The sequence below is a fragment of the Mesoplodon bidens genome (genome assembly GCF_964165515.1).
Source record: "Mesoplodon bidens genome assembly, chromosome: 7".
Lineage (NCBI taxonomy): Eukaryota > Metazoa > Chordata > Mammalia > Artiodactyla > Ziphiidae > Mesoplodon > Mesoplodon bidens.
Window position 1 is genome coordinate 53,904,600 of NC_138164.1, and position 25,062 is coordinate 53,929,661.

Sequence of the window (25,062 nt, forward strand, 5' to 3'; positions counted from 1 at the left end):
CAAGATTTTCTTCATACACTTTGATAAAAGTAATTTATCACAGCAGATTGACTGCAGAGCAGAGATGAGAATCCAGCTGTCCTCTATTAAACTAGACATTAAAGAGATTTTCAAAATGCCATTCTCGCCATTCTCAGTATTTTGTTATTGTAGTTTGCAGAAATATGGTTATTCTCATAAAAATTGCTAAGTTTGTTAACATTTAATGATTTATTAGCGTTATTTTACATGAGTTAACATTTTTCAATTTCACACAGTTAAGTATCACTAGATACAAGGCATGTCAACCACAGCTCTCTGAGGGCCTCAGTTCTTCAGAATATAAAGGGGTCCTGAGACCAGAAGCTTGGAGCCTGTCCTAGAAGACCCAGGCACCTCTATTTTTACTAATCCGTGGCTGGTCTTATCAGTACCACCCAAACGTGCTCGTACACTAAGTGACTGGTCCCTATGCATGGCATCGCCTTTCCCTTCCTCTTCAGTTTCCCAGAGATCCACAGTGTGCTAGTAATAATAGTGGTAATAAAAATGGTACCTAAACATCTTTAATACATGCTGTACGCAGACACTACATTAGACACTGATTCACTATCTTAATGAATCCTTACAATAAGGTAGAGGTAGACATAGGGACAATTTTATCCCTATTTTACACATGAAGAAGGATAAAATACAGAGAGGTCAAGTAAGTAGCTCTACCAACATCACAGAGCTAGTGAATATCAAAGACGGAAAATGAAAGGCAAAGAAAAATCCTCAAAGATTCAAGAACCCCGAGGGCTCCTGGAAGGAGCGCTTCCCTCACCAGAAAGTAACCTCTTGTCTTCAGTGGGCCACCAGTGCCACCCCAAACCGTGTGCTCAGGTGCTGGCAGTGGGAGGACCTACAGTCCTTGTCTTCCCCCTAAAGTCCTCACCTTCGTGTAGTGGAACTGCATGGGGTCATCGGTGGAGAGAGAAACATGCAGTCCCTTATGCAGGAATTCCCTCAGAGGGTTTTTGGAATATTCGAGGAACAGACTGTTGTTGCTAAGAGGAGACATGGCAATGGGGATCTGAGCAAGGTAGTAGAGATACTGCAACACCGGACTCTGCAAAAGAACCACCAAACTCAGGAAACAAGAGCCAGCGAGGGGAGGGAGGGATGGGGGAGGCATTCACCAGGGGAAACCAGGGGTCCGGGCAGTGTCTGCAGGAGCCCCCAGTCACCCCGAGCTCCACAACGCCAGGACCCCCAGGCCCACCCTCCACATTTACCTCACTGCTGCATCAGGGCCCATCCCTCCCTGGGACTGGTCTCCTGCCCACTAAGCGCTCCCTCCTGGCTCCAAACTAGAGGCACAGCTCAGGGCAGGAAGGGAAGGGCACCTGCAAGGCCCCGGGCTGACCCCAGCCTACGTCCTCAGCTGCCCTTCCCCAGGAGCTGACCCCAATAGGTCAGTCCTGGAGATGCCCCACTTTTGTTGCTTTGCGCTCTGACCACAAACATTCAGGTTGAGACTGTAAACACTGCAGCTCCTCGGAGGTGGGAAGGGGCAGACCTGACCGGGCTAGAGTGGTTCTCTGACGTAGCACCCACCCCACACAGAAACGTGAAACACGGTTCGCCCTCCCCAGGACCAGGGAAGGAGAGGAGTTTGAACAAATATCCTTCCTATGGAAGTGAGTCAAAATACGGAGAAGACAATGCATAGAGTTCATGGTAGCATGATTTACATGAGCAAAAAGTTGGGTGGATTCTGTGCAACAGCTGGAGCCTGGCTGAATCAGTCACAGCCCAACCCAGTGGCGGCCGTCCTTTCAGCAGCCTTTAGAATGAGCAGCGCAGAAAAACGCTTGTGATGATAAGTTAAGGGACGAAGAAGGAACCAAAAATCTGTGTTCTTTATGATAATAAGCATATTAGAAATATGTTCTGGAAAAAGATGGGAATTGGAAATACTAAAAAGCTTATAGTGCTGTATCTATTAAAGTAATAGCAATAAGGACTTTTTTCCATTTCTCCATTTTTTTGGAAAATCTAAATTGTGATGTATTTGGCTATATTTTTTCATAATTAAATATGAAGCCAAGAGACTACAGACGGCACAGCCCAGAAAAAGGCCTGGCCTTCCTGCCTCACTGGCCAGAGCCTCCCAGGGCGCAGGCAGGAGCCCAGGTGGTCCCACTCCTCCCCAGGGCAGCCCCGGGCGGGACTGTCACTGCAGGGCAGCCATCTGTCAGGGGCCCGGTTACCTTCTTGAGGAGCAGCCCGTGGGAAATGTTGTCAGCAGTCAGGAAAGCAGATACCAAGTGAGTGATGGAGCCAGACTCCCCGCAGTGAGGCCGGAACAGGAACGTGCTCAGGCCCCGTTCCCTGCAGACATGAGGCTTGTGGTGAGAAAGAACCCCTGGTCCACCTGCCCCGGGGCCCACGGGCCTGCACTGCTAGCTCAGGGCCCACTCCAGGGGAGACAGTCCCCCATGGCAGGGTCCGCACAGCTGAGGCAGGGCACCCTGGAAACAACCTCTCCCCAGGTGCTGAGGCCCAGGCCCAGAGCTCCTCAGAACCAAGAGACGTCATCTCTGGGAACAGAGAGGGCCTCGTCCTCCATCCTCTCCTCCCCTTCCCCAGGGCCTGGTAGCCCAGATTCATAGACCTTCAGAGCAGGAAAGCCCACAAGAAACTGTGGAGTCCAGCCTCTTTGTTATAAAAAAGGGGGTAAACCCAGATGTCAGAAGCCACTGAGCAGGGCAACAGCAGAGCTAGAACTAGAGCCCCTGCCTCAGAGAGCTCAGCCCAGGACTCCAACCCTGGCCGTCTCCTTTCAATCATGGTCCCACTCAAAACTTCCACACCCACAAACTAGCGCTGGCTGAGGCTGAGCTCTGAGGCCCCATGGCCCAGCAGGGGTGGGAGGACGCTAGACGTGTAGGGAGGGACTGGCTCAGCATCCTGCCTCGTGGGCCTCGCCTCCGTGTGTGTGCTGGGGGGAGCCTGGGCGTGAGACCACTGGATGGAAGCTCTGTGAGCGCGTGGATGCAATCTGTTCTGTTCCCTATTATGTGTCCCGTGCCCAGGACGGTGCCTTCACATGGCAGGTGCTGTGATTCGCTGAATGGATAGATGCACGTGTGAACACCATTGGTGTGGAGGTTAGTGAACGTGTGTCAACAGGTCCTGTGTCTCTATCATATCAGGGACAGATGTGCACACATGTAGGTGTTGCTGAGTGTGTGTATGGACGTGTGTCCAGGCATGGGGTCTGGCTGCCTTGTGTGTGTGATCGTATCTGTTGCAGCAGGCACACCTGCATGTGTGTGTAGCCCTGTGGGTACGTGCCCTGTGGGGTGGGCTCAGGAGCATCCCCTGGTTTGAGGTGTGCACAGGGGCCAGCTCACCCACCTGCGGAGGTTGTTGAGCACCATGATGTTGGCATACATGTAGTACAGGTAGTAGCTGTAGGGCGGGTTCTGCTCGCTGGTCCAGACGTCTGGGCTGGGGCTCTTGTCTGAGAACATGTGATCGCTGTGCTTGGACTCATCATCCACGCTGTCAAACCCCGTCACCTGGACAGGAGGAGGGGTCCTGCATCAAGCCAGGGCAGACAAGCTGCCAAAGGCCTTAGTATATGTGCAGCTGAAGTGAGCCTGCTAAAGGCATTGGAGCCCAGGCCTCTCAGGTGTGAAACCTCAGCTGGGGACCCCATGGCCTGCCTAAGCCACATTCTTCCCAGGGATAGGGAGTGGGCACAGCGCCCCAGTCTGTCCCTCCGGGGCTTCCAGAGGTACCCCGGAAGTCAGCCTGGAGAGCGCCAAGCCCCTGCGTGGTGGCAACAGTGAAGGGAAACTCAGGCCAGGCCAGGTGAATGGTGAGGCAGCTATACTCACCTCCCATCCTTCGGCTGTGCCATCAGCAGCGGTGACAACAGCTGTGAGGGGGAAGGTGACAGGCATTTCCCCTGCACCTACTGTATGTCAGGCCCTGCTTGAAGCACCTACCACACATCAGCTAACTTAATACTCAAGTGACCCTGTGAGGGAGGGCTTGGCTGACAGCAAAGCAGGGCCAGTTAAGGAGCTTCCCCATGTGAGACAACCAGCTCTGAGCCTAAATGGGCTCAGGGTCTGCACTGTTTGGGGCTGTAGGTGGAGGATGCCCTAGAGTGCCCATGATGTCCCAGGTGTGGCCAGCTGGGATGCCTCTCAAACAGGCCAAGGTGTGCGCCATCCAAGAGGGCCCCTTGGCAGGCTGAGCCATGGCTCTTGGGGACTGCCCCCCAAGCAGGGTCAGAGCAGCTCAGGAGATGCCCATCCTCCCACTGCACTTACACCTCAGCTGGGGCCCACACTACGCCTCCAGGGCCCCACCCAAGTCACAGGCTTCCCGTCACCTGCTCCCAGAGGTCTGGCCCTGACGGAGGATGTACCTGCGAAGACCCAGCTCTCAGCCTGCATGCAGGGCAGTTTTGCTCCTGTCACTCAGCCACAGCTCTGCTTTGGGAAGGGGCCCCTGAAGGACCGGCTGAGTCGCCTGTTCCGAAATGGCAGTAGGGGCCCAGAGGAGCAAGCGACCACCAGGGTCTTGGCAGAATCTTCCCTGTCACGGTCATTATGTGTCAAAGGAAATGACAGGGTCCCACTGCAGCTCTCAGCACAGCCTGGACAGGTCTGGGTGCTGGGGCGGACCTTGAGTTCCGCTCTGCTCTGCGCTCACTAGCTCCATGCTGCACCTGAACTCTGGGGGCCCAGCACGGGGGCAATGTCAGCCCCTCTCCTGGGCTCTGCTAATGCAGGGCCCCAAACTGGGCCTCCCATAGCCTCAAGCACAAAACATGTCCAAACCCCAACTCCTCCTCCCCAAGCCTGCTGTCCCCCCATAGTTGGCAGTATACCCTGAAAGGCACACCATCTGCTCCCCAACAAAGCCAGGCGCCGGGAGGCCCCCCGTGACTCTTTCCCCTTGCTCACCTTCAGGGTGTGCCCAGGCCCCATCCATTCTCCACCCGTGCCCACCGCGCCGCCCAGGGGCCCTGCCCACCGTCTGTATACGCCTCACTTTCCTTAATGTGGGGATGACAACACCTGGGCCAGGGCCCTGGGTACGAATTCCACTTCTGCCCCTTTTTAGCTCTGTGATCTCTCAGTTTTCATTTCCTCACGTGTAAATCAGAGCTAGTAGCTTCACAGGATGGTTGTGAGGATAAAGTGAGATAATCCACAGTGTCTAACACACAGCAACACATAATCATGCTGCTTACTATTAACACCTACAAAATGATGTCAAGGGGGGCAGTCGTGAGGCTGAAGCAAGATCACGTCATGGCGTGCATCACCGGAGCAGGGAGCGAATAATCAGTGTGAGCTGCGACTGCTGGTTCAAGCCCCCCGCGGTCTCCATTGCTGGAGCAGGCCCCTGACTCTCACCTTGCCCCCTACCCCCAGCTCCTTCTGTTCCAGACCTTTTTTCACACAACAGCCTGCAGGGTGTTTGTCTAAGACATAAATTCAGTGCCGTCCCTCAGCCCCTTCACACCTCCCTGGCAACCCCCCAACTCCCCCAACCCCTACTACACACACACACACACACACACACACACACACACACACTCACTCAGTCACCCCTCCCTCCCCCACCCCCAGCCCTCTGGTATCTTCCCCACCTCCCTCACTGTCGGAAACCATCCCCATAAACTCTACCAGGCACTGAACTTGCTTCTCACCACCTGCAGCCAACTCTATTCTGGGCACCCAGGGGGCGGGACCAGCTCCTGTCCCCCTGATGCCCTTTCTGGTTAAGTCTCTCTTCCACCCTTCTCACCCTCTCCCACAACTAACCAGATAAATATATTTTGTGGGGCTTGTGTACTTAACCAAACAAGGTGGGAGGACCATTGGTTTCTAAGCAAAAGCAGGAGCCTAAAATGTCTGCATTTGTAACAACCTGAGGCTACAGCTGGGACACAGGCCAGTCCTTCCAGCCCCACCTGGTCAGGAACTAACTCCTCAGTCTTTCTGCCTCATGGCTGCCTTCCCAGCACCCCACCCATGCCCGCAGGGCTGCCCCAGAGGAGCAAGCTCATTATTCTAGAAATTCAGCTTCTTGGGCTGGCCACCTCATGCCTGGGGCACACCAGTGACAGGATCTTAGAAGGGAAGGCTGACCCAACTCCCCCAGAATCCTCTTGTCCCTCCCTCACTGGGCACATTGCCTGGGTGCCACCCACACTTACATATCTGAGGAAGAGGTGAAGCTCTCGGTGATCTTGAGGATTAATGGTGGCCTCAAAAAGGGGCAGGAAGATGTTCTCCAGCATCTTCCCAAAGCTTGGCAGCAGCTTCTTTGACCTAAATATGTCACTGGGGGAAAGCGGAGACTTGCTGATTAAGGTGGACCCAACAGCCCCCTTGGCCCATCAGAGACAAGCCCCCCCGGTCCCTTCCCTCAGGCAGTACAGATCCCCATTTAAACACCCAGGGTAGAGTCAGAGGTAGGGCTCCAATACAGGTCCTCCCCTCCTCGCCAAGTTCTGCAACACTAGGCATTGGTGGCACACTCAACACCTACCCGTACCCATCAGAGAGCTTTCTCCAGCTAGAGGCCAAGCTGGGAGCGGGGCGCTGGGATTCAGGCTGATCCAACTCGCTCCCCTCAGCTCAGTTCCCCTAAACCACGTGTCCCAGGCCCATCAAGGGGCCACACTGGCCAGACTGGAGAGGACAGTGGTGGTCTGAGTCATATCCAGGGAGAGGGCCAGCAGTGTAGGCCCCCATCAGGTCATTCAGACCCTGGGCCTCACTCAAAAGGATAGCCCGTCCTCAAACCGCAGTGACAAGAAGATGGGCAGTAGCTAGTTCCCACCAGGCCTCTGCACATGTATGTTCTTCAAAGAACAGAGTTGAAGTGTCACAAGGAGGTCTTTGCCAACCACCCCGCCCTGTAGGAAAATCCCTGGGGCAGAGAGGCCTAGGCTGGCACTGGAACAGCCCCTATCCCTCAGTAACACAGACTCAGCAGCTCCTGTGGGACAGGTTGGTGACCCCAGAGGACACAGGTAGACAGCAGCCGCCTCACTTACTAGATCCGGGGCACCTGGATGATCCAGCGCATGTTGGGTGAGTAGACCTTGTGCTGGATGAACCAGCGGGCCAGGTTGTGCCACTCCTCAGGACTGCAGCCGTAGATGGAGAGCCGTGGCTCTGAGTACTGGTACTTGCTCTCCTCCAACTCCTGGGCCACCTCCTGGCACCAAGAAGAGCTCAGGTCAGCCCAGAGCACCCCAGCTGCTAGATCCTGCAGCTCCCTCAGCCACCTGCTCCTGGGCTCAGAAGGCCTGATGTAAATCCCCTTGCTGCCACGTCAGCACTAACTCCACCTTCCTAGGGAAGAAGGCCTTGGACAGCAGGCCTTGGACCTGCACAGTCACACACATGACCAGGCCAGACAGCAGAAGCATCTCCAAATGGGGCTAACCTATACCCAGTGCAGGCTGCAAACACACAGAGCAGCAAGCCTGGATGCTGAGAGTTGGGCCAGCGGTGGACACCCTCCCCCTCCTCTTGCCTGCAGTCAGCACAGTCCACACACAGCACAGCCTGCACACTCGGGAGTCAGCGGCCAGGGCCACAGCACTTGGCACCCAGGCACCTGCGCCTCGCCTAAGCTGGATGGTGGATGGACGGGGATTCACGAAGGGGAAGAGGATAGGAGGCCCTGCGGGGCCCCCACCCCATGAAGGCAGATGCTGTCATGAATCCAAGGAGGGCTTGGAGAGGTCCAGGGCTCACCCACCTTGACCATCCGAGCAAAGTACTCTCCTCCCAGGTAGTTTTCAGTTTTCAAATACAGGTCTCGGAGCTCACTGGCCCCCACAGGGTTGTATTTGGAGTTGAACTTGTCAAAGCGGTGGAACGTCTGCCGGCCCTGGAGAGAAGAGACACCAGCCAGATCACCATGCTGTTCTGCAGCCACCACACACATGACCCCTCCAGGCCTTTACAAGGTGGCCTCTGTGAGCCACACTGAAAGATACCTTCTGTGTCAGTTCTTGAATGAAACCTTGCAAAGTCCCAGGGCCAGGATCATGCATCCTTACTCAGCCAGCACTGGAGTCCTTTTGTGAGGCCCTCTGTAAAGGAGGATCAAGGGCCTCATGCCTCCAGGAGCAGGACTGGCTGAGTGAGCCGAAAATACTGAACCATCAGTAATAACGTGTGTCCTATTACTGTTTAGGCTTCATAAGGCATTTTCTCCACATTGCCCCATTCAGTGTCTGGTTTAAGATTTTTTTTATTGTGGTGAAATGTACATAACACAAAATTTACCTTCTTAACCATTTTTAAGTATACAGTTCAGTGGTATAAAATACATTCACGTTGCCATGCAACTATCACCACCATCCATCCCCATAACTCTTTTCACCTTGTAAAACTGAAACTCTGTACCCACTAAACAATAGCTCCCCCAGACCCTGGTAACCACCAGTCTCCTTTCTGTCTCTATGCGTTTGCCTATTCTAGATGCCTCATACAAGTGGAATCATACAGTATTTGTCCTTTTGTGTCTGGCTTCTTTGACTTATCATAATGTTTTCAAGGTTCATCCATGGATGTAGCAGATATCAGTACTTTATTCCTTTTTAGGACTGAATAATATTCCAGTGTGTGTGTGCATTTTATTTATCCATTCATCTGTTGATGGACACTTGGTTTGCTTCCACTTTTTGGCCACTGTGAATAATGCTGCTATATAAGCATTAATGTGCAAGTAACAGTTTTAGTCCCTGCTTTCAATTCTTTTGGGTACATACCTAGGAGTGGAATGGCTGGAATATATGGTAATTCTATATTTAACTTTCTGAGGAACTGCCATACTGTTTTCTATAGCAGCTGCAACATCAGTTAGTATTTTAATAACTTTGTAATGTCAGTAAGGCACGTGGCAGTCACCATTTTATAAGCAAGGAAATAAAAGCTTAAGTGAGTTGCTTAAGGGCACACAACTCCTAAGTGGAATTAGAACAGGGACCTATCTGACCAAGTCACACACTCTCTTCCCCTGTCCCAGGGCTGCTCCCAGCCCTGTTACTCTCTGAGGACAAACTACCTCTCACAGTCCCCATGAGACAGGCTGGGACCTGGGACTCCTTGCTGCAGTGCTACAGTACTTGCACCTGGACAAACGTCTCCTCAAGCAGCAAAATGCAAAGAAACTATATGGGACTAAAAATAACCGTGTGCATGCACAGTTGGGGCAAATTATGGACAAAAGATACAAAGAGACCAAAAAACCCAACTGCCACTTCTGAAGAGCCTGGAGCAAAAACAGGGTGTTGGAAGCAAAAGCAAGGTACTGAGCATGCCGCCTGCACTCAACACCACCAGAGGGGTGGGCAAACCATCTAAGCCACCACTCCCGCCCGACCCCGGGACACATCCCTACCCTTACCCCATATAAGGTACTAGCTCATCCCCGGCTCAGGGAGCGAGCACGCAACGGAACCTGTTTGTTCTCGCTCCCCCCTGCTGCAGCAGGGTCCCCAATAAAGCCTTGCCTAAATTTCTTGTCTAGCCTCCAGTCAATTTCTATTGATCGGAAAGGCCAAGAACCCTGTTCCGTATCACCCACAGCTAGAAGAGAAAGAGATGCCTACACGGCCAGCCTCTCTCCAAGCCCAATCCTGGCTCCTTTCCAGGGGGCTGAGCCCCCCGCCAGGACTGCACGAGGCCCTGCGGCCGAGCCCACTCACCGCATGGACATCCAGCGAGTCCACAGTGAGGTCGTACGCGTCCATGTGCAGGCTGTCAAACACCTGCCGCAGGGTGATCTTCCGGCCCCTCTTCTCGGCAACTGTCCTGTCGGGCTCTGTCTGGTACGTATGCTTGATGAAGCGCAGCAGGTGCTTCTGGTTCATGCAGGCAGCCGCGTGGATGTGCGTGTCCACCTGCAACACAGTGGCCCCCAGCACGTGAGCTGGGCCACCTCCCCCGGCAACAAGAGCCAGGACACCCAGGCTTCGGTGTGGAGCGCAGAGCCTCAGCACCTGCACTGACGCCAGATCCCCCGCCCCATTTCTTCTGTAGACTTTGGAACTGGTCTTCCTCTGTCTAGCCTTGCTACCCAATCCCCCTCCTTGCAGCATCAAGAGATCTTTTTAAAATGTAGGTCAGACCCAGCCACTATCCCTGTTAGCAAATCATCAGTGCCCCCCAAGTGTTCAAGATAAAGCCTAAGCTCCTTAGCCTGAGATTCAAGGCTTACTTCAAGCCTTAAGTCTCACCTTGCCACTGCCCTGCTCTCTGCTCCAGCCAGGACACCCCACTTACAGGTGCCTGAGGTGCCATGCTATTCCACACCGTGTGTCCTCAGCCTGGCATGCCTTCCCTCCTCCCCACCGATCCATCCACCAGGAAATTCCCCACGATTTCCTCCACGTGGCAGCCTGTCCTGATCCCCCAAGCACAACGGATAATTTTTTCCCTTGCCCAACCTGGGACTCTAGCACAGACATTCCTGTCACTGTTTATGTCCTCCAATCTGATCTAATAATTTTCTGTCTACTTCATCACTAGGCTGGGAGCTCAGTCCTCAAGGACAGGGACCATGTCTGATGCATCTAAGCCTCCAGCGCCTACCCCAGAGCCTGGTATGATGTTGAATGGATGGATGAATGGACCAATGAACAGGTGTGGGAGGTTCCAATAGTTTCGATGGTATCCGCAACCTCACAGAAACCTGAGGACCCACCTAATGCCCCACAAAATCCCACACTTGCCATTGACCTCTCTGGAACCCTCAGAGCATTCCCCTCAGCCACTAGCCCTAAAGCAACGGAGCCCTGGCTAAGCTGAGGGATGGCCTGAAGTCACAGTGAACATCCTGACCCCCTTCCATGAGCCCAAGGGGCCTGAGGTTCCCCCAGGAGGGTAGCAGCAGCCTCACTGACCAGCGTGCTGCCAGCTGCCAGCCCACACTCTGCAGTCCCTGCTGCAGCCGACTGGGCACTCTGCCAGGGCTGGGGTGAGGAGGCGGCTGACCTCAGGCCAAAGAATGCTGTCCACAGCTGGCCAGGCATCTCCAAGTCATGCCAAACCAGACATCTGATCCATTGAACCTCTGTGAGCTTTTTAATCAGCCAGCCCATATCACTGACCAACATCACTCACTCACCAGGGCCCCTCCTGCCCTTAATCCTGCCACTCCTACCAGAAAGACAGACCACTAGGCATCAGAGAAAGGAAGCACCAAAAGTGAAAATGTCATCCACAGCGCAGTACACGGGCTCAGGCACAACACGGGTGGGCTGGGCTCATATGGGACACACAAGCGGAGGTCAGCCGGAGTTATCTCATCTGGACACAGCTGGGCTCAACTACCTCAGCATGACTTAGCACATTCTGGGCTTTCTTGCTGTCCTCTAGCATACGAATGACACACTGCAGGGGGTGCAGCCTGTCCTCATCCCCAGGAATCACTAGATGAGGGAGGAAAACAACTGGATAATCCAGGAAGCATCTGATCCAAACTTCAGAATTACCAAGGTGATTATTTTAGGAACAAGTAAAAGAGCCTGTCATTGGAGGTCAGCATTTTCAATTCACCAGAAGATCCAAGAGCATTCCTTGCTTTCATCTAAGATCTGGGTCTAAACAAACAGTAGAGTTTCTAAACAGGGCTGGCCAATACCTGGCCCCTAAGCTGACTATTTCCGAACCCATGGCAAACATAAGTAACCAATTACAGCACTCTTCACTAAGCTTCGGGAGTAGCCTCAGGTAGCCACTCCCAGTTGGTCAAGTTTGGCACAGAAGGTGAAACCTATCTGCTATCCCTGATATGACACTTAAACCGATGTGGGTAAGGCCTAATCTTACCCAGCTCCCAAGCAGCGAACACATTCAGCCCCTCATTATCAGCTCTGAGCAGAAAACAGTCATCTCAGTTACACAGTCCTGCTGGTTTGGCCTCATGGGGCCATAACCCATGACCTGATGTGATGTTGCAGGTAATTTCACAAGTACCGCCCACACTGACCCACAGCCAGGCACAGCTCCTGCCTCAGAGCAGGACCCTGGCCTGCCCCCATGACACTGACAGCCACTTGGAAGTATGGAGGCCACCTCCCAGCCCATCCTGAACTTCAGAAAGTCAGCTCTCCTCCCCTAGCACAGGCTTCCAGGGTAAGATGAAGCAGCCAGCACTCAGGAGGCAGGGAGGGGCAGGCACAGCCTGACCTGGACCTGCGTTTATGGATAGCTGTGGTGCCAGAGAACAGCCCACTGTGTCAGAGCACGGGGCTCAAGGCCATCTCTGTCCAGAGAGCACATGAACCCCCAGACTGACAGGGAACGCGAGAATGGGCTCTGGTATGTAACCACAGCCCCTTCGCCCCCTGCCCCCTAGGACTCTCGCCCTCATGGTGGCCAGAGAGTGCAAACACCCACTGGGGCCCCGCCTTAGAAGCAGACAGTGTCGGAGCCAGTGCGGTCAGGTGCAGGCAGCAGGAAGCAGTCAGGCCCAGAGCGTGCACGTGGGCAGAGGGCAGGGCTGCGCAGGGCTGGGCAAGGAGTTTTCTTGGACATCCATCTGGGCGTTGTAGGGTTCCTTCGGGCAGGGCAGAGAGGAGCTGACCTAATGACTGAGGCACCCAGCTGTCTGAGCACCTGAGGATCACAGAGAAGAAACAGATGGTGCTTGAAGGTGAATATGCCATGGAGGTGGTGTCTAACACACATCCTTTCACCTCTGCCTGGAAATCCCCGAGACTCTTCCATGAGCCTCAGAGCCCAGGAGCAGAAGCCTAACTTGCACTCTGAAGGCTCTTGACCCCATCCAAGTGGGAGGCGGCTTAGCAGAGGTGATCTCGGGGCCTCGCTGGAGAAGGCCGTCCATGTAGTACTGCTGAGAGCTCCCAGGCAGGGGGTCAGGGAGGCCTGAGCTGGGCTCCCCAGAGGAGACACAACCTCCTCTGGCCTACCCTCCCTTGTCAAAAGCTGACCCCAGGGAGGGGGTGGCACTGGGACAGAGGCCCCTGTGGCCACGACAACCCTGCTGTGACTCAGTTCAGATGTGGCCACCCCTCCTCCAGGCATAGCCTCACCCCACCCTTCTCCCGGAGCTTCTGTCCCAGAGCAGCGCCACACCCCCGCCCGCCTCTCTGCTGCCTCTGACAAACCGGCGGGCCCTTGAGTGATCCAGAGCCTCACCCACACCTGCAGGTTCACTCCCCACAGCCCGCCACTAGCCTCTGCCCCCACCCCTGAGCTCCAGCCACACTGCACCCCTTGCAGCTGTGCCAGCACCCTCGCGCTCCCTCCTGTCTCAGGGCCGCTCTCCCCCTGCTGCTGCTTGTAGCCACAGCTCCCTCTACCTGCTGGGTCATCACTTCCACTCCCTGCCCTGCCCTCTGCCCGGCAAACTCCTACTCAAAGTCAGCTCAATCCTGGCCTCTCCCTGAAAGACACCCCAGTCACACACCTATCACACTAACAGTAACAGGCTGGGAACTGCTTGTGGACAGGAAGTGACTCTCATTAGGCATCAAAGGCCCCACGCTTGGCACTGATCCCATGCTCGCTGTATATTTGTCACACGGAATAAAATGGCAAAGCGGAAGGCCGTGATTATTTAACCTGCACGTCGGCCCCGACTGCGGCCCCTGCAGGCTGCGGGCCCTGAGCTCTCCACTCTAGGGGAAGTCCAGAGAGGGGAGCACATTGGATGCTCTTCCCTAAATACGCCCCATCCAGAAGGAAGCAGGGCCACAAACTCCCAAGTCCAAAGGGGTCTTAATAGCCTTTCTCGATCCATGATACATTTAATACATTCTCTACTGTAAACGTAGGCTGCTCTCCACTCATAACCAATTAATAGGCCATGCCCTATTTCTCAAGGAGGAGGGCACGTTCCAACAGATACACAACATGGACAAAGGTTTCCACCGTGTCATACCAAGTACCACCTGAGGCGTGGCCTGCTGCACGGAAGGCAACTGGCCGGTCTTCCCTCTGTACATAGGAAGGCTACGCGGGGGGCCGAGCCCGGACGGGCCAGGGCCCCGGCTCTGGACACCGGCCAGCTCACGCACCTTCCTCACGTTATAGAAGTCTCGGTGAGGGTTGCTCTTCAACTCCTTGAACTCGGCCATTTCATTGAGCATCTCGTGAAGGCTGAACTTGGATTCCAGAAAGTTCAGTCGCCGGTGACAATACGTCTTCCTGCAGATTGGGAAGGGGGAGAAACCACAGTTGAGGAGAAGGCACAGCAAGCTCTCCAGTTTGGAGACCTCCAGTGTCTGCGGGGACCGACCCCTGGGCGGAAGGTCAGGACGGAGCAGGGAGGGACACGGAGGGGCCCGCTTCCTGCAGAGCCAGCTGAAGTGTGGAACCACAGCCACGTGAGTCGATGGGGGCAGTAGAGAGCTGACTGTAACCTCACACGGGTTCCTTGACTTCTAGCCTCACGGGCTTCGGCGATTCATCCCAAGCTGCTGTCTCTCTCGTGAACAGATATGGAGCCAGCAATGCCCAAGACTTGAAGCGAGCGTTAAACAGCCTTGTGTGTGTGAAGGGCCCGACTCAGCAGAGTGGACACTCAAGGAAGATCTCCCTCCTTCAGCCCTTCCGTCTTTCCTTCCTCCCATCTATCCTCAGCCACCTTTCACTCCTTGAAAAGAGTTTCACCTCTGCCCAAAAGATTGATAATACAGTCAAACCCTAAGGCGTGACCTGCCCACCTTGGCTGCAGAGAACCACCCTGTGACCAAATGACATCCCCCAAACCCTGAGACCTGAAGATTTCTCAGTTCTGAGGCTTCAGGATGAGGGGAGGATATTCTGCATCATGGGCAGACTAGAAATGTAGGGGTGTTGTTACCAGGACAGAAATCTCTGCAAGGACTGATGTCCCCACCGGCTGGCAAAGGCCACTGCGGGTGGAAGCACTCACTATTCTCAGCCAACTGCCAGGTGCCTGTGTCCACAGCCATGTGGAACCTTCAACCACAAGCCAGGCCACTCTGCTTCCCTGTGGGCCCCAAACACACACAGCTCCTTTGGCACCCAGTCACTGAGACTTTTCCTAAAAAGCAACTGCCAGCCCTGCACCAGCACCATCATCTGTCAGCTGGATGAGCCCCAGAGCCAATTCCCAAGGCCATATCACCCAGTCCCTTCCCCAGTGGGACCCGCCCTGACAGCTTTCCGGGCAGGACAGCCACTGCTCACACACGTGGGGAGCTGTCCCATCCCCAGGGCTTCCCCTCAAAGCTCCTGCTCTCATTGGCTGAGGCAAGCTCCCGGGAGCTACCCTTTCCCCTCCCAGCTCTTACGTCTGCCCTGAGATCACCGAGGACCAAGACCCACTCTGTCCATCCCTTCGGGGCCCACCCTCCTGCCTTGGACACTGGCATCACCCCATTCCCAGCAAACCCCAAAAGGCAGGGAAAGAGATAAGTCCCTCAGCCGTGACCAGCTTCCTCACCCTCCCCCGGACCCCCAGTCCTGGCTGGGTATTCACAGCACAGCCGCTCTCAGAGGGGCTCAGGGCCCGGGCAGGCTGAGCCTCCGCTGCTGATTGGCTGAAGTGCTCACCAAGAAGCGAGGGCCCAGGAAGACAGCTCCCTGCCAGGTCAGCTCGAGCCAAGCCTACAAGCAACACGGGGGTCGTGGCTAAGTTCCCAGGCTCCCTGTACTCTCCCCTCCAGAAACACAGAAAAACCAACAGAGGAAGCAACAGTCTTCATCACTCCCCCACCTACAGTAAGGCCCTAGGCTGGTAACTCTCCGCAAGGCTGCCGTCCTGCCTGGGGGCTGGGGAGTGACCACCCTTGTAAGGTGCACAGGTGGCCACCGGCAAGCAGATGCCCCACACCTGCGCGTGCAGAAGGGACAGGTAGTAGCAACTTTAAGAATATGCCAGCCTGTGAAGGAAGATTGTGACAGAAACCCACAAAGCACTGGGGAAAGGGGAAACCACTCTCTTTCTGGGGTGGTTTAGCTGAGGGGAAGCCCAGAGCAAGAGGCCTCTCCCGGTCCCTTCCTGTAGGACAGCACCCCTGCAAAGAGAGGCAGACTCGGGGGGCTTACGTGGGGCCATGGGTGATGAGAGCCAGGATGTGGCTCATGTCCACCGTGTAGGTCTCCAGGTCCGGGTAGGGCAGGCTGTGGGGCTCCTGGCGCTCCAGCATCTCTGTGTTGTCGTACACGTAGAGGATGCCCCCCTGCATGCGGACCAGGAAGCCCAGGTTTCGGGGAGCATCATCCAGGCAGTAAGGGTCTTCCTGGGGCAGTGGGGGAGGGTGGAAGTCTGCAAAACAGGATTGAGTAAAGGCCAAGTGCCCCTCACCTCAGGAGCTCATAGGGGCTCAAAAGTCACGTCCCCACCGAGGCCTGCCCCGGTTGTCTGATCTAAAACCTAACCACTCCCACTGCCCCCGATATCTCATATCCCCTTCCCTGCTTTATTCTGTCTCCTCAGCACTTGCCACTATGTAAAATAATTTCTCTTCTTTACCTTGGGTAGTATATGTTCATTTTGTTCACTGCTGTATCCCCATTCCCTAGAACGGGCCCTGGCACACGGCTGGCCCTTTACTGTTTTAACTGAAATGAGCTTCAGCCTCCTGGGTACTTCAGGGACACGAGGCTTATGAAAAAGGGCAGCTGTGTCTTCTCCTAATAAGAGAACAGAGAGAACCTGGCACTGCCCGGTGGGAATAACTGTCCCTGCCCTTCCACATCTTCCTGAGCCCAGGGAGGCTCAGGGGCTAGATGAAGAAGCCATCCCCTCCACAAATAAGCACAGAATAGAGAAGGTCTCCCCCAGAGACAGAGCTGTCTGTCCCTAGGCTGTGGGCTGTTAGCCCCCAGGAGCCAGTAAATGCCTCTCGGCTATTTCCCAGCTACGACTTGGAGCAAACAACTTTACCTCCTGAACCTGTCTGCTCACCTGAGGATGACACCCTGCCTTAATGGGCTGTTGTGAGGGCTGCACTAGCAGGTAGAGGAAAATGCTTTGTAAACAGTAATACACCGTAGGGCATTATTCTCACTACTCTCATAGTGGGTTTTCCTGGCTCTCGATAAGCTCTGTTCTGGCCAAGCAACAGGTTATGCTGAGCAGCAGTAGAACTAGGGGCTTCAGCTCTGCACATCAGCCAACCCCACACAGGGTCCAGCTGCCTGGCTGCCACCCCAGGCAGGAGGAAACCCTGGAATCTTCATCAATGGAAGGAAGGAAGGCGGAGTAGCTGCCTGGGCGTCCCCCATCCGTGCTCGGAACAGACTGCCCTAGAGCAGATGTGAGGCATCACAGGGGCTTCAGCAGCACGGGGGCAGGGAACTGATGCCCCCCAACACAGACACCAGGCACAGCCACAGGCCAGCTCAGGAGTCCCTGATGTGTGCCAGTGCCTGTGAGACACACGCAGTCCAAAGGCCTGGGGGGACCACTGCCTCCACGTCACCACACTCACACCCGGGCCCCCGGGGACTCTGTTCTGTATAAAGTACACCTTCGACAGTCATTCCTGCCTGCCCTTGCCAACACTGGAGCGGGTGGGATCAACTTCCCTCAGACAGACAGGGAAATGGGTTTGGGAGGGCTGAGACTTACCCAGGGCCCCAGGTAGTAACAGATGCCCAAAGTCGAGGTCTCAGAGCTTCAAGGAAAGCAAGAGACAGGAGACATCTTGGCACCAACTCCCCCCAGGGGCGTAGCCAGGGTCCTGGGTGCTGGCACAGACTACCAGGCCCTCATCCGATCCCCCACCACCAACTTTCAAGATCGAGGTTTCCTGTTGTCTTCATTCATATTAGTTAACTTACAGCCTCTACTGCTCCTGGGTCTTTCACAGGCCAAACAGACTCCACCAGAAACCATCCTGCCTTCTCTGACCCCTCCTTCCCCAAACTCCACAGCATCAATGTAACTCCTATTTACCAGTCACTCCCCAGATGCCAGAACTGCACTAACCACGTCACGTGCATTCTCTCGTTTCATCCTCACAACTGGCCCAAGGGATAGATATTATTAGTATTCCCATTTTACAGACTGAGAAACTGAGGTTTGGAGAAATACCTTCCTTGCCCAAGAAAGTGGTGGAGCTTAGATCGGAATGCAGGTGTGTTGGACCCCAGAGCCAACTTTCCTGCCCTGGGAACACACCCTCTCTACTTACCCACACGCCACCCACCTCACCACCAATTTGGCATTTACTGTCTGATTGTGTTTAAATATCCAGCATGAGACTGCCTGTCTCCCTAGAGGACTCCCAAGATCAGGGACTGTCTTTCCCCCCTCCCCTACCTTGTCTCTCTCAACTTATACAGCTCAACCAAGGGCAAGGCACACAGTGCACATGGAATCAATCCTTGGGGAAACCAGCAAAAAAATCAGTGCAGGAGAAGCCAATACCAGGGCTCTGCCCTTAAAACACCATCTGGGGGAAATACATCCAACCAGTAAAACCTCCTGGCCAACCCTCAGGCCATGCCCTGCTTGGAAGCCCACCTGCAGCCACAGCGCCATACCTGGGAGGCCCTCTTCCAGAGGTGCAGCGTCTGCCTGCCAGTGACCCAGGTACTGGGCTGTGGTGCGTGGGAAGCGGTGGTAGGCGAGCCGGGCATACTTCTCCCGGATCAGCAGGGCCTTGGCCAGGCTCTTGGCAGCCTGCTCATAGTCCTCCACGGTGATCTGCAGAAAAGGGTTCACACAGCAGGCCTGAGACCACTGACCTAGCAAGACCTGCCACAAGGTTGGCCCTTGACTGGCAGCAGGGAACTTGGGTTTGGGGAGCATTCCCACCACTGTGGGCCCAGGGGCTCCCTGTGCTTGAACGGTTTGTACAAATACCATGGTTAATGCCGGACACCCAAGTTCCTTCTGGGAGCCTGGAATTGAGGGATGTGCTCTGCAGACGTGCGGCCAGCCCCAGTGAAAACCTTGGCTGCTGAGTCTCTAATGAGCTTCCACGGCAGATGACACTTCACACATGCTGTCACAATTCAATGCTGAATGGATTAAGTGCGTTCTGGTGACTCCACTGGGCGCGGCTGCTAGGAAGCTTACTGCTGGCCTCTTCCAGACTCTGCCCCATGTACCTCTTCCCTTTGCTGACTTTGCTCTGCAGCCTTTCCCTGTAATAAATCCTAGTCCTGAGTACAGCTCCGCGCCGAGTCCCAGGAGTCCTTCTGGCAAATCACTGAACCCGGCAGGGGTCTTGGGGTCCCCCAACACAGGAGGAGACTTGGGGCTGTTGGAGAGAGGCAGGTACCCCAGCCTGCACACCGCAGGCCAGCCTTAGTGCAGCTGATTAAACCACAAGCCAGCTGCTGCTGCCCCCGGCCCAAGAAGAGGCACAGCCTGGACCATACCCCTGATCAGGGTTAGCATCATCATTTTCAGTTGAGAAAATACATGGTTTCTTCGGAGGTAAAGCTAAAAACTTCTGTGTGCTCAGTCTGCTGCTTTGCCAACCCCAGGCTTCTGATTCATCTGGTAATCACCCCAGTTCACCCTGTCAACAAGCACTTGTGTGTTATGGGACAGACCCTTTTCGTAGATTTCATTTTGGTCCTCACTGCAACCCATTTTACAACTGGGGAAACAGAGACCCAGAGAGGATAAATCACAGGAAGTCACGAAGTCAAACTTCAGACCCTGATCTGATTTGAGTCCCAAAGCCCAAGTATGCTCTGCTTTCCCAGAGCTGCCTCACACTCAGAGATAAATGAGATAAATTCCCACCTTCCAGTGGGCTCGTTAATCTTTGTCTGTTGGGAAGGACAGGTGTGGAAGAAATCTGAACGTGCTGGGGGAGACAGTCATTCATAAGAGGGGATGGATATGAGATGCAGCAGAGGGAGATACAAGAGGGAGCACAGAGCCAGAAGGCTGGGGCCTGGACCGTGACCCTTCTGGCTTTAGTAAAAAAAAAATCATTTTTAGTTTTGAAATGTTGTAAACATACAGACAAGCACTGGAGATAATATGACAGATGCCCATGTATCTACCTTCCAGAGCTAACAATTTTAATATTTTTATTGTTGTTTCAGATGTCTTATATGTTTACATAAATAAATCATCTCAGATAAAAGCTAAAACTCTGCCCTCCTCCACCCACTCCATCCTCAGAGGAAGGAAGTTGGTATCTATCTTTCCCATGAACATTTTTATACTTTTACTTTTTTTTTTTTTTCTTTCCTTGCTTCTTGTTAAGGAAGGAGCTTCTCCTTTCCTGACTCCAGGTGTCCCCATGAGGGGGTGTTAATTCCATTTTACACTTTCTGATGGCTTAGGAGAGCAACAGGAATAGGTGAGCGGACAACACCGTGGACACAAACATGTCCCTGCCAACAATAAAGCCAAATACTCTGTCTGCAGGACTGAGGCACTCAGCAGGGCAAGGGGCTCAGGCCACAGCTGGAGGTATCAGAGACGTGCTCAGAGTCCCAGCAGACCAGCCAACCTGTAAGCACTTCAGGCCTCATGCCTGGCAGCTGACCCACTGGGGGCCAAGGCGACCTGCAAGGTCAGTCTGCCTCTCGTGGACTGGTGGCTCTCTGGGGACCACTCGCCAGTTCAGGGGCTCTATGCCCTACAATGTGCCAAGCAGGAGACTGATTGAAATGCACCAGGCCAACGTCCTCCCCCACTTCAGCTGACTGTCAGCCCCCCTCTAGTCTCCCCTTCCACTGTTCTGCCCACATGCCAGAGGCTGGGTGGACACCACGGACTCCTGGTCAGGATGCTGTATCTCCAGACAAGGCCTGTGCTGTTTCCAATCCAACCAAAATTCCCATCCATAGAAAGGAATTTAAATAAAGTATGGTTCATCCACACAGTGGAATACTATGCACTTGTGAAAAAGAAATAACAAGGACGTTCTTGATGTATTGATATGGCATTATCCCCAAGATGTACTGTTACATGAAAAACCTAGGCTCAGTATAATGTATAGTAACTACGATTTGTGTAAAAATAAATAAATCAACTACATGGGCATAGTAAACTGTAGGTACACAGGCCATCTATGTGAGAACACACCAGCAACCAAAACCAAGGATTGCCTCTGAGGAGGGGAATCGGGTGGCTAGAGGACTGATATAATTTTTGTACCTTTAAAATTTTAAGCCATATGCAAGGATTTTCTATTGCTCAAAAAAAAATTTTTTTTAAGCTAGAAGAAAATGTATAGAAGAGTAATAAGTCACTTTGCTTTCTCAGATACACTATATATTCTAAAACTACTGTTAAAAAAGACGAGAGAATAACAAGGTCAACTGAGGCACGGGTAGTAGGTTGAGGGCCAGGGAGATGGAACCAAACCTGGCACTAAGTGATATTTCTCTTCAAGAAACAAGCAATAAAAATGCATCATCTGGGCCTCCCTGGTGGCGCAGTGGTTGAGAGTCCGCCTGCCGATGCAGGGGATACGGGTTCGTGCCCCGGTCTGGGAGGATCCCATATGCCGCGGAGCGGCTGGGCCCGTGAGCCATGGCCGCTGGGCCTGCGCATCCGGAGCCTGTGCTCCACAACGGGAGAGGCCACAACAGTGAGAGGCCCGCATACCGCAAAAAGAAAAAAAAAAAAGAAAAAAAAAAAAAAAAAAAAATGCATCATCCAACCAGGTGAAAGTAGCACATTTTCAGTGACTGAGTTAACCGACTTGGTGCAAACCAAGCTTGTTCATTTTTTTGTCAAGACCTGCTCGTCCTGCTTGGCTGGTCTAGCCTGTATTTAAGGACATGAGTCCAAGCACAGAGGAGGAGCTGAATCAGCAATAACTGATTGCGCACAAACCAATCAACCCCAGGACTTAATCCATTCAACATCTGGGAACACTAAAGAGCCCAAGCTGGAACCGTCCCCAGTGGGCTACAGGGACAGAGAGCAGTGTTTCTGGGCCCAGAGCACATATGGAACCTACAGGCCACACGGTGTACCAACATGCAGCCCCTAGGCCCTCCTCACAGGGAGAGCAGCACCCTAGACACACACCTCACCTAGAACCCTCCTTCTCTCCAGACTCCTGTGCCTCCTGCCTGCCACCTCCCAGACACCCACAGACCAGGCCAGGCTTCAGGGCTGGGCGGGACCCCACGGGACCCCAGCTTTGGCACAAGGCACATACAACACTCACACAGCCCCCGCAGAGATGCCTTACCCCAGCACAGTAGTCTCCGCTGATGGTGACCCGCTGGAACTCGGGCATGGCATAGGGCATGGATGCGGGCTGCGGAGGGGCTCCGGGGAGCACAGGAGCTGTGGCAGACGTGGCTGGGCAGGCTGTCGGGAGGCCCTTCCAATCTTGCTGCGTCGGCATTTGCAGAGACAGGGACTGGGACCGAATCATCTTAAAACTTTTCTTTCTAAAAGTCGAGGACAAGGAAAAGTGAAAGAAAGCAGCAGCGAATTGGGGCGAGTGATGAAGAGTCTCTGTTCTGGACATGGCAGGAGAATTTGTCTCTGATGAATCAGCGGTGCTGGTCCTACCGTTAAGAAGTTTCTAATCATTCGTGCCTTCCTCTCACACGCGTCTCTCTGCATGCAATATCCCAGACACCCCTCCTTGCAGCCACTAAGAACTGCTGTGGCCTGCGTTTGCAGGGCACGTGGAACATTCAAGTAGGCAAATGTCTCAGGAGACAGAGGGCAGACCACCCTGCAGGGGTCTAACATCAAGGGCAGGTGAGGTGAGCACGATGTCGAATCAACCACCATGCTGTCTTCAGATAAGACAAACTCTGAGTCCCAGCATATGAACAGTCTCAATCACAGTGCACTTCACAATGTTACTAATTGGGGGCATTGGAGCCAGAAGAGATTGTGACTATCAACCAGTCCCACCTCCTGTTTTCACAAAGGAAGAGTCAGGGGACCAGAGATGGGAAATGGCTTATACAAAGTCACGGCAAGGTGCAGCTAGCCCTTAGCTTCCCACCTCCCTAGTACCCTGTCACCCCGGCTGCTCCTTCCTCTAGCCTGGCATGTGTCCTCCTGGCCGCTGCTGGGGCAGGCACAGATCTGTAGCTTTGTTATGGGAAAGGGACTGATCAGTGTCAATTTCAGGTCTCTCTGGACCTGTCACCTTGGCACCAAAAGATGATTTCACAAACTCTTGGGGAAGTAAGCACAAGGTAGGTTTAAAATGCCACGAGCTCGTACTTATCTGCAACGCTGATTTGTGAACCCTCACCTTCCTCATTAACTAATTAGTAATGTTTCAAATGACACCACCCCAAGTCCTAGGATCTCCAGACATAGAGTTAAGCAGCAGGGAGGTGAGGCCATCAGCACTCCCCTCTCCCACGTCTCTCCCCAGCACTGCCACCCAGTGATGTCCAATGCCAGCTGACTACTTGCCCTCCTGTGTCACAGGGCCCAGCAGCCTCCTGGGTACTATCCCAGCACAACCAGGGCTTACAGACACCAGCGAAGGACTCAGTGACAACCGTGACCCACCAGAGCCCCTAGAACCCCTCCTTTTCTCCAGGCACCGGCGACACCTACAGGGTGTGGAGAAATCAGCTGATCTCCAAACGGACCTTATGACTCACCCAGAGGCAGCTGTCTTCTTCCTGGCTCTTGGCCAGGTCTCTTCTCACAGATCCACGGCTGATTTTTCAGGAACCACCAATTTCTCCCTGCCCTGTCTATACACCACTGCTTGCCATGGCTCTCTGGTCCTTATCTGCCCACATGTGTTATCACCTCTTTGGGGACAAGACTGTTTAGACCTGGAAAGTGGAGGCGGCCCTTTTTCAGAAGTCTGTCTTTGCCCTGACCCCGACCCTACCTAACAGATGCACTGAGTTGTTCAGGAAACCCAGGCTGGACTCCAGGAACCTCCAGCCTAGGCTTTCCCCAGCCCACCATCCATCCATCACACGGAGCTGAGTCAAGCATCCTATTCCAAGGAAGATACCGACTCATGCCTGTCAATCATTCCTCAGAGGCAGACTCACCTTGAGCAATGAGGTTCCCACTTTGGCATCTTTTGGATGTTCACACCGAGAGGAAGAGCCGTTACTTTCGGCTCCCTCTCATATTCTGACAGGGTCAGCCAGACCCTGTGAGACTCTGGCTTCAGTGTCACCCACACGTCTGCCAGGTCACTTTTTTTTATCTCTATGCCAACTATACCCCTGCAAGCCTCAGCCAATGCCGCCTGATGACCAGTCCTGCTAAGGAAAAGCAAGGTGACATCTAAGGTGAGAAACAGGTAAAAAAGTTAAAAACAAAAACAAAACAAAAAAAACACCACAATCAGAAAGCTGGAAGGCTGCCTGAGCCAAAGCCACCCGACTTGTCCAAGGAATGTCCACATTCCTCTGTCCCGGTGAGGAAGCCAGAACCCGTCCATTATGGCTTCAGCCTTGGTCTTCAGGTGAGCCCCAGACTGTCACATATGAACATGGGCTGGGAGCTTGGACTTTGCAGGGATAAGGGACAGGTTTAACAACAGATGGGGCAACTCCTTAGGGCCCACACGCCATGGGCAAGGGCTTGGAATAACCAGAGCTAACCACTAAAACTCGTCTCTAAGAAAAGCAGAAAAGCTAAACGGAGCCCAAGGAGAGGGCCCTGTGTTCATCTTCTATGGCTGCACTACAAATTGCCACAAGCCTGGTGGCTTTAAGCAGTCCCCACTTGCTGGCTCGCAGCTCTGTAGGTGAAACGTCGGCGTGGGCTCAGCTGGACTCTATGTCCGGGGTACTGAAAGGCCAAACCCAGGCTGGCCACACTGGGCTCTTAGCTGGAGACCCTGGGAAAGAATCCACTTCCAAGCTCATGCAGGTGGTTGGCAGAATTCATCTCCATGTGGGCCTAGACTGAGGCCCAGGTTCCTCACTGGCCATTGGGCAGGGGTCGCCCTCTGATTCTTGTATGTAGCGCCCTCCATCTTCAAAGCCCGGCACAGCGCCTGGCTCTGGCAGGAAGGCTCCATATTACCACTTATGTTCCAGAATTTCAGGGAGCAGCCAAAGACAAAGAGGAAGCTGCGGAGGAGAGGGTTCCTCTTCCGAACGATTCACATCTGAATATTTGCATAACGGTCTCTACTGAACAGCGAGGCTGAAA

The 25,062-nt window shown here is 53.9% G+C and overlaps 1 protein-coding gene across 2 annotated transcripts in view; it reads right to left on the reverse strand.

The window, feature by feature from the left end:
* AMPD3 (adenosine monophosphate deaminase 3) overlaps positions 1 to 25,062 on the reverse strand; it is a 43,878-nt gene that overhangs the window by 4,406 nt on the left and 14,410 nt on the right. For both annotated transcript variants that reach the window (XM_081238632.1, XM_081238631.1), the window contains exons 3-13: positions 22,145 to 22,349; positions 18,510 to 18,672; positions 16,065 to 16,284; positions 14,066 to 14,195; positions 9,728 to 9,922; positions 7,771 to 7,902; positions 7,058 to 7,221; positions 6,212 to 6,338; positions 3,385 to 3,548; positions 2,235 to 2,355; positions 917 to 1,090 (exon numbers count right to left, since the gene is read on the reverse strand). In XM_081238632.1, coding sequence (XP_081094758.1) covers positions 917 to 1,090; positions 2,235 to 2,355; positions 3,385 to 3,548; positions 6,212 to 6,338; positions 7,058 to 7,221; positions 7,771 to 7,902; positions 9,728 to 9,922; positions 14,066 to 14,195; positions 16,065 to 16,284; positions 18,510 to 18,672; positions 22,145 to 22,349 — 1,795 coding nt within the window. The remainder of the gene's footprint in view (positions 1 to 916; positions 1,091 to 2,234; positions 2,356 to 3,384; positions 3,549 to 6,211; positions 6,339 to 7,057; positions 7,222 to 7,770; positions 7,903 to 9,727; positions 9,923 to 14,065; positions 14,196 to 16,064; positions 16,285 to 18,509; positions 18,673 to 22,144; positions 22,350 to 25,062) is intronic.